The 10,065-nt window shown below is 34.2% G+C and overlaps 1 protein-coding gene across 1 annotated transcript in view; it reads right to left on the minus strand.

Annotated features, from left to right (window-relative positions):
* Positions 1–10,065, minus strand: part of LOC106872651 (acid phosphatase type 7) — a 39,134-nt gene that overhangs the window by 5,791 nt on the left and 23,278 nt on the right. Inside the window, exons 6-10 of the mRNA XM_014919714.2 lie at positions 9,477–9,597; positions 8,221–8,418; positions 5,381–5,574; positions 2,482–2,520; positions 1,302–1,340 (exon numbers count right to left, since the gene is read on the minus strand). Of these exons, the coding sequence (XP_014775200.1) occupies positions 1,302–1,340; positions 2,482–2,520; positions 5,381–5,574; positions 8,221–8,418; positions 9,477–9,597 (591 nt within the window). The remainder of the gene's footprint in view (positions 1–1,301; positions 1,341–2,481; positions 2,521–5,380; positions 5,575–8,220; positions 8,419–9,476; positions 9,598–10,065) is intronic.

Here is a 10,065-nt window from a genome sequence, read left to right on the forward strand (position 1 = left end):
ATATATATATATATATATATATATATATATATATATATATTCACACACACACACATATGAGTGTGTGAAGAGAGAGAGATGGTTAGTTTAGTGAAATTTATGTGATATTAAAATGTCTACCTGAGTACACCTATTAATTATCCTTCCTATCTTTATAATGTTCCACCTACTATGTGATACATTCTAAGGCCCACTGGGGTTGGTGAGGAAGAAAAGGCGAAAATTATTCTTAGACTGGAGACCAACCATGAATGCTTGCAACATTCAGACCAGTTATAGGTAACCTGTAGCCCATGGAACTTGCTGAATGGCAAGCCCAATGAAAAATTATCTTAACCCTTTAGCTTTTAAACCAGCAAAATCTGGTCCAAATATTTTATGCTCAAACTGGCCAGATTTGACCTCTCACATCTACTGTAAAATGTCATACCAAAAATATACAATCACATCATCAAAATTTCAAAGCTATAATATAATTACGTTTAAAAATGTGAATAAATAAGCATCACATGTGGCACAATAATTTGACTGCTAAAGGGTTAAATTTTTCATTTTTGTAACCCACCAGATGATGATTTCTGTTTCATGCAGCCCACTTCTTGAAAATGGTTGCTCATGCCTGATTTAGACTCTGTTTAAAGGAGTCAAGGGCTAGATGGCAGTGTTAAACAGGGTGATAGCCTCCCATCACAATAATGTACCCCTTAAAGGTGCCTAATGATAAAGTAATGGTAATAAACTGGATGACAGATAAATTCGAATACTGCAGTGTATCACAGAAAGATTCCCAAGGACAGGGTAGAAAGAGATAACAGATGATGTCCATTATTCAATAAAAAGAGATACAACTGAAGAATGACAAAGAAGAAAAACAATCACAGATGATGGATATGTGAAAATAGGAATCGGTATAAAATAAAATGTCAGATGTATTTCTGATCATGTAGAGGTAAGCCCATAACCAAAAAGAATGTAGAAGAAGCTAACAAAAAATATCATTAGAATTAATGATACTGATTGTTAATTAATTATATAAAATTAATTATAAATCAAAAAGTTAATTAAAATTCTTTTTGAAAATTAAAAAAACTAAAGATACAATGAAATTAAATAAGAATTCTAGAAATCCCCAGACCCAAGAATTTAAGAGAAAAAAGAAAGGTTTTTAGATGGTGATGATGATGATGATGTGAGGTAGAAGAAACCCAAAATGGTGTGGAAAAATTTCAGAACTTGAAACAGATAAAAATTTTTTTTAAAAACCCCATTCCAGAGTAATGTGAATATTATCAATAACTTGCCAGTATGGTTCTGGAGTAATTCTTGGTGAGTTACATTAACTGAAAAACAACAAAAATACCAATATATATGTGTGTAGAGAGAGAAAGAGACATGGTTATTCTTGTGAAATTTATGTGATATTAAAATGATTCCACCTGGGTACACCTATTAATTATCGTTTCCATCTCCAGAGTGCTTAACCTACTTTGTGACATAGCCTCAGGTCTACCAAAACTGGTGACGGAAGAAAAGGAGGAAATTATTCTTAGAATGGAGACCAGCCATGAATGCTTGCAACATTCACACCAGTAATAGGTAACCTGCAACCCACAGAACTCCCTGAATGGCAGGCCTAAAGTAAAACTACCCTGAAGTTTATATTAGTGTGGCCTGCCAGATGATGGCTCATGTCTCATGTGGCCCACTTCTTGACAACAGTTGTTTATTCCTGATTTAGAGTTTAAAGAACTCAAGGGCTAGATGGTGGTGTTAAACAGGGTGACAGTCTACCACAATAGTGTATCCCATAAAAGTACCTAAAGATAGATAGATGGTAATTAACTGGATGACAGATAAATTATATAATACAGTATTATACAAATAATACTGTTTTATAATGTGCCAAATAAAATTTCACAAGACCAGGATAAACAGGGTGAGAGATAATGTCCTTGAATCAATAAATAGAGACATAACTGAAGAACGAAAAAGAAAAACATGATCACAGATAATAGATATGTGAAAATAAGGAATTCTTATAAAAGAAAATGTCAGATAGATTTCTGATCATGCAGAGGTGATCATATATGCATAATGAATGTAGAAGTAGTTAACAGAAAATGTAATTAGAATTAATGATACTGATTGTTAATTAATTACATAAAATTAATTATAAATTAAGTCAATTAAAACCTTTTTATGAATCAAAAATTAAAGAAACAATGAAATGAAATTAAAATTGTAGAAATTCCGACACCCGAGACAAAAAGAATAAAAGAATTTTAGAGAAAAAGAAAAGAGCTTGATTTAAATGATGGTGATGACGTGGAGGAGAATTTGTAACAGAAAAAAACCAAGCATGAAAGGTAAAATGGTATGGAAGAATTTCAAAATTTGAAATAATAATAATAATAATAATAATAAAAGAAAATAAGCTTTCCGGAGTAATGTGAGGTAATGTGAGTGTTATCAGTAACTTGCCAGTATTGTTCTGGAGAAATTCTTCATGTGTGACATTAACTGAAAAACAACAAAAATACCAACATGGATATATATATATATATATATATATATATATATTCTTACAGATATAGGGTATAAATTAATAATTGATTAATAAATAGTAATTTTACCAAGTAGTTCGGTGTGTTAAAAAAACCATTATCGGTAAACTCATATAAACATAATTAGAATTAGGGTTCAGTAAGAATTGCTTCACCACACACCGAAAATTAGAAATAGCAGTCAAAGCTACTATTTCTCTACCAAAATATGACTCCCAGACAGGAATACTCGCAACTTAACAGGCAAAAAAGAAAAAAATATTATTTTTTCTTTTTTGCCTGTTGCAAAATTGAAGACTGATGGTGTCATTCTGTCAAAGTGGGAACGCAGGATTTCCATGCTTATATTTTTTAACTTATGTGTTTCTTCATTTTATATTTTGAACTTGAAAAGGACAGACAAGATGTCGAAATATCGTTCAAACCAATAAATAATCTATTACAATCTCATCACACTCTTCTTATTGTCTATTTACCTTTGTGAAGAGTTACGTCAATCTTTTTCATACAATTCCTATTAATTAGGATGTTTTTAAAACATAGAATAGCTATGGGGATCCACCTGAGTAAAAAAGGAATCAAAAGGGTAATTAGTTAGAAAAATGGTTGAGAACAACTAGTTTAAAGGAATGGCCCCAAGCTTTTTTTGCACCACAGACTTATTTCGCGCAAGACAATTTTCCCACACACAAGGGAATCACTCTGCAGTCGACGATAGTCAATTAAAGAGAAGAGAAATTCTATGCGACTCTGTACCAAATGAACCACGAAACAGAGCTTAAACGTGTCTCGTTAGCAACGAGAGTAGCTTCCCTTACATCTTTCAAGTAAATTATTCATTTATCTCCCTTGCGTTAATGTCGTTTACTGTTTATAAGTAGAAGAGACTCTTCAGCTTTGGCAGAAAATGTTTATCGTGCTGGTAATAATGACAAAATGGTATGCAGTCCTTATTGTAAATGTGTTAGTCACTAACAAAAGGCTTATGAGTGTAAATATTATGTAAGAAAAGAAAAACGGATTAACTAAAATCGTGCGTTGTCGTGCGGTCCCCACTGTTACATATACAAACAAGGAGTTACACAGACGAAACCCAGCCAGGGACAGAAGACGAACACACGGACCTTCAAGTAAATTTAACCCTCCATTGGTGCAGTGGAGTATCTCATACCCCAGGTGATGTTTGTATATGTGTGTCTTACATTTGGCAGCAAGTGTTAGTGCCTACCATCCATGTAATTTCTTGGCACACTCCACTGAGTTAATTCCTAACTCCACTCAGTTACCTGCTGAGTGATGAGAAGTGTACACACGTATTATTTGTGTCTGGGGTTGTGCATACCCCACCATACCATTCACTGGACTATTTATTAACAGGTACATTTTTGTTTCCTTTTCTTTATTGTTTGTTATTTTATTTATTTATTTTTATATCTGAAAGGCTGATTATTTCTTGCATAAAATTATAGATTATCGTTAACTGACCAACATTTTTTTTTTTTTTTTTTTGCTATTAGATGGTTCTGAATGTCATAAAAGTGAGAAATCTTCTTTCCTTTCAGATTCACAATGGACTACGAAAGATAAATGGAAAAATTGAGAGAGAATTAGACATGGAAGAATCAAAATCATACAGTTTTCCACACCATACTCAATGTTGCAAGAATAAATGCATTCAATATATTTATGGCAAACTCTCAAACAGCTCTCAGGCACCGAAGGTTTCAAGTTGGTGGAGAACCATATCCATCATTGCAAGACAAACCCATATTTGAGGAAAGACTTGATAAGTAAGATTCAACATTTCTCAGCATCTGAGGAATTACCTCCAAAATGTCGTTGTGAAGATTCCATACAAAGATGCTCATTGTGCCCCAGGTCAAAAGATTGTAAGACAAGAAATTGCTGCCAGAAGTGCTATAAGCCAGTCTGCTTGCTACATGCTATGCACATTTGCATTGACGGCTTTGCCCAGAGTGATGAGGATGATAGTGCAAACAATGAATAAACTGTAAATATGAAAGGAACGACTTTTCCCACCAAAAAATAGTTTTATTTTGTTTGATCTTCATTTTCAAAGATTACTCATTTGTTTTTGTTTACATGTTAAATAAATATATTATATCCGAATATGTTTTTTGGTAATACTATTGCTTAAGAACACATAAAGTAATAAAAAGTACTAAAAATAGCTAAAACTACGAGTGAGGTTCTCTATACCCTACTGCACTAAACATGAAAAATACAGAACCGCACCACTGGAGGGTTAAGAAGAAACTACTTTGTAACAATAGTTCCATTAAAAAGCTGAAATTTAAAAAAGAAAAAGAAAATCAATACAGGTACAGGCATGGCTTGGTGGCAAAAAGCTTGCTTCCCAGCCACATGGTTTTGGGTTCAGTCCCACTGCATGGTGACTTCAGCAAGTATTTTCTGCTATAGCTCTGAGCCAACCAATGTCTTGTGAATGGATTCGGTTGAAGGAAACTAAAAGAAGTTAGTCAAATGTGTGTGTGTGTGTCTGTGTGTACCCATCACTGCTTGACAACTAGTGCTGGTTTGTGTTCAGCTCTCATGACTTAACAGTTTGGCAAAAGAGACCGATAGAATAAATACCACCAAAAAAATAGTGATTCGTTCAACTAAAACCCTTCAAAGCAGTACTCCAGCATGGTCACAGTCCAATGAGTGAGACACGTAAAAAATAAATATATGAAAATATCAAATAATTAAAATAATTACTGGCAGTGAATAAATGATCTTTTTGTTTTTCAAAAAACGAAAAGAAGACAACCCCAAACTTCTTTCCAGCTTACCTGCATCCCTATCCATGGGATCTGGGCCCCATTTACTGCCAGCAGCCCCTGTTATAATATGGATTGGTGCAGCAGCATCTGTGTAGTTCTCACTGACCACTTTACCATTGTAAACAGGATACAGACGTTCATAAGAATGTTCATGAGCTTCAAAAACTAGATCAACACCAGCAATGTAGAATATGTTCTCCAAGCTGGAAAAAAAAAAGAAAAAAAACACATTCAGAGAATATCAGTAACAAATAAAAGAAAACAAAAATGGAGAACATGTATAATTTATTAATTAGTTTATTAAATATTTTATTGGGCTGGTCTCATAATGTTTTGCTATCTGTTGCAACTCTTCGTCATCTGGTATGCACAGCAACCAGCAATAACTGTTATTGACAAAGTCATGTTTTTTTACAGCTTGACACCTTTTGTATCAGAAACCACAACACAGCATTGTAGAGCCTCCATCCCTCGAGATTGGCCATGTAGCTGTAAATGTGTAAGCAAGCCTGGGCAAGGTAGATTGTGGAAGATTGTTTGTTGGTGTTACGTGCAAGTTATCCTTCCCTGTGTTGCTAATATGGTCCAAGGGAAAGACTGCTACTTTAGACCCAAAACAGCTGGTATCAATTTCATTGTAAGTATTACTGTCAGAATACAAGGGACAAGAACAGTTAGCACAAAGCAAACTATATGACCCTCTAAACAGCTACGTCAATCCATCACCCTACACTGGTTATTTTTTTTTATCAACCCTAAAAGGAAATGCAAAATTTAACTTGGAAGAATTTTAACTCAGACAACCAAACCAAAAACTGTAAAACATTCTATCCAACACTAATGACTGCAAACTTTCCACCTTTCATAAAATAGACTTCGTGCAGTTTATAATGTCACTGGCACTGGGGGAATTACTGACAACAAGATTGTACAGTGATCTCTGCTTTGCATTTCTTTTGTCAGAGTTACCATTCTCCCTGACAGGCTGCTGGCCCTGTTGGTTCAGATATTAACATCTTCCCTGCTCTTTTCTTCTTATGTTTTGTTTTACAACTGGGTCACCTTACTTTCACCAATCAATATACAGTCTAGACTGTGAATGCATTTTAATCCTGATGGCGGTTGTCTGCAAGTACTGAAGTGTCAGGTGACACCTGACTAGCTCCATTTTAGTCTCACAATAGATCAGATAGAGCAATTTAGTCCCAGGTTAGATTAAATTAAACAGACTTTTGGTCAGAGGCATACCACCCATGACTATTCCATTTTGAGGATGTAGGACAACATTATTCAGTATTGTCCATTCAGTATGTTCTTTGTTCATGGGGAAGTTTTCTAACCTGTCAGTATATATAAATGTACTTATCCACAGCTATAAGCAGTTTAACTGCTATTTCTAGTAATATAAGTACTTCTAACATATACAGTCACAATTAGTGATGACTAAATCTTGCCTATATGGATTATATTGCACCCAGCTGCCCACATAAATCTTATGCTGTATGATTTGGCATTTCACTAAATCAGCCATAAATACATATGGCAATTATGTTGATACTGACAGAAAGAATTAGCTGTTCCATGGAAGCAATGGAGGCACACTATTGACAATACCCATTTTGATGAAACTTGCACTTCTAACTTCAATGTGCTCATGGAGCAGTCATATACCTTGTCAGTATATATAAATGTGCTTTTTTAGCAGCTATAAGTGGTTTAACTGCTATTTCTAGCAATATAATGTGTTTGTAGCACATACAGTCACAATTAGTGACGACTAAATTTTGCCGATAATACAGTTTATATTGTGCCCAGCTGCCCATATTAATTTTGTATTATATATAGTAAGGAAATGTGTACCAACCAGGAGAACTATAACCCTCATTAAATATGACTGAGGGATTGCTAGAAATAAGAGCTAAATGCTCTAATGCTGCAGTCAAAGTATATAATTGTATACATACATGCTGACAGGGACTGTAATAGCCTGAAGAGCAGCAGGTGAGATATTCCCAGACTGATTGACCAGTTTTGGCTTTTGCTGTGGGATTGGCCTACTTGGCTGATTCCAGACAACAATCACTCTCGGCATATATGACTACGCCACAGAAATCTATAAATGATTTAGCGAATCACTAATATCTATACAAATAATGTTTTTAGGTAGCAGTAAGCAAATCAGAGCATTTAGCTCTTATTTCTAGCAATGTAGGTGTTTATAATACCCTCAGTCATATTTAATGACAGTTATAATTTTTCTTGTTATTGCACATTTGCTTATGGCTATCTAAATAAATTATATGTATACACATTAGCGATTCACTAAATCATCCATAGATTTCTATGGTGTAGACGTGTGTGTGTGTTTGAGATATTGTTATGCTACTTGAAGTTTGTTGTCGCTATGGATAGCAGATCTATGGTGTAAAGAGTTCCAAACTTGACCTTTCACCTTATTTTGAATATCTAGGACAACATTATTCAGTATGTTCTCCCTTTCTCAAGAAAGTAGGGTGTAATTTGAAGCAGGTTTAGAAGCTATTCTCGAAAGTCATATAATCAGGTAAAATTTCAAATATGTCAAAGAGAGATTTTCATACAAGCAACAAATTGTCTAGAGAGGTTGTTGTTGTTGCTGATCTACTGAACAATATTGAATGAGCAGATCTATGGTCAAAGGGATTCTAGCCATGACCATCCCACAGACAGACTGACAGGTACTCATATATACACACACACATACACACATACATACATACATACATATACCTACATACACATATATGGAAGAAAGCAATAAAGGAAGGAAAGAAAGAAAGAAAGAAAGAAAGAAAGAAAGTGATCTTTACTGCTCTTTAACTTTGGAATTTTCCAAAGTACAATCATCATCATTGCTGTTGGAACAATACATTGGGCGATGACCAACAGCTATAATCCAAGGATGGTCTTTTCTCTGTTTATTTGCTTTGTCTAGGTCATCTATCAGCCAAGCAGACTGAGTTGCAATATGTTTGGTGTCTTTTATAAAGAATACTTCTGTGGAATAACTGGAAAGAAAGGAAAAAAAAAAAAATTAATTTAATTCGAAATTCAATGTTTTTATTTTTGTATTCTAAGTGGCAGGAAGAATATATACAAAACAAACAAACAAACAAAAATATATTTTGTCCAGTTCTTTATCTATTTTTCTTTATTATAAGCATAAAGCCTGAGAAAAAAAGAGGGGACACCACAAGGACAGACAACACAAAACGTGGGGTACATAGAACATATCGTATAATAAATAAAAGAATGAAATATTAAATGGCATATCTGCTCCAGTTCTTTATTTATTCTGGCATCATCCATGCCAACAACAACAACAACAACAACAACAACAATAACAATAATAATAATAATAATGTTTTCAAATTTTAGCCCAAGGCCAGAAATTTCAGGGTAGGGAATAAGTCAATTACATTGATCCTAGTGCTTAAATGGTACTTATTTTATCAACACGGAAAGTTGACCTCGGTGGAATTTGAACTCAGAACATAAAGACAAATGAGATGTTGCTAAGCATTTTTGCTTACTATGTTTACAATTCTGCCAGCTCATCACTTTAACAATAATAATAATAATAATTCTTTCTACAATAGGGACAAGGCCTGAAATTATGCAGGAGGGTGACTAGACGATTACATTGACCCCAGTACTTAACTGGTACTTATTTCATCAACCCCGATGCAAGATGTTGAAACTTTAGTGTGTTGATGTCCAGAGAAACAGGACATTGAAAATATGGAAGGTACACATCTCTCAACAGCTTCCAGCATTTCAATATTCTAAACAGGATGGGTATTTCAGACTGGAAACCCAAACTCCAACCATATACGGCTTTAAATCGATAGCTAGTAATAGTTTCTGATTTAAGCACAAGAATAGCAATTTTGAAGTGATATTGCATCCTAATATTCATTGCATTGATAATTCATTCCAAATTCTTACGATAGTTTTCACAATAGTAAAAAGAAAAAAAAGCCATTCCCTTATCCTGTAACAAAAAAGAAAAGAAAATCAATTAATTGAAGAAAATGAGTATAATTTTTTTCAAAATGTGTCAAACCTGATGAAATGTATTGGTCCGATATCAAAACTGTACCACAATTTATCCATCTTCATTGGCCAACTGGTTCCAGGCATGGAAAAACGGTAACAATATTGAGCGAATGTTTCATTATCAATCTCTGCAAACAAACATAAAATACATCAAGACCTATCTATCTATCTGTGTGTGTGTGTGTGTGTGTGTGTGTGTGTGTGTGTGTGTGTGTGTAAGCCATCTTAGAGTCCAAAAGTCAGGAAAAAATACACTCATATATCTGTCAGTTGAGTGGGTCTAATTAATCAAAGTGTATAGTATCATATATCTGTAAGGGACGACCGTGCGAACTCAAAAAGGAGAAATGGTGACAAATGGAAAAACAGAGGACTCCTTTTATTTAAACGTGTCACACGGTCGAACACACAATTATATATCGAAGATGATATACATAATATGTTATGCGACGATAACATAGATGACCAGTAATGAAAGACCACAACCGTATTATATGAATAACAGAGATATTTATTGTAGCGTTAAAGATGTATGTCTGTGTGAGAGTGTGAATGCGACATATAAGAACATAATCAAAGACAGGCCGTCATGCAAA

Source organism: Octopus bimaculoides, chromosome 17 (genome assembly GCF_001194135.2).
Source record: "Octopus bimaculoides isolate UCB-OBI-ISO-001 chromosome 17, ASM119413v2, whole genome shotgun sequence".
NCBI classification, from domain to species: Eukaryota; Metazoa; Mollusca; class Cephalopoda; order Octopoda; family Octopodidae; genus Octopus; species Octopus bimaculoides.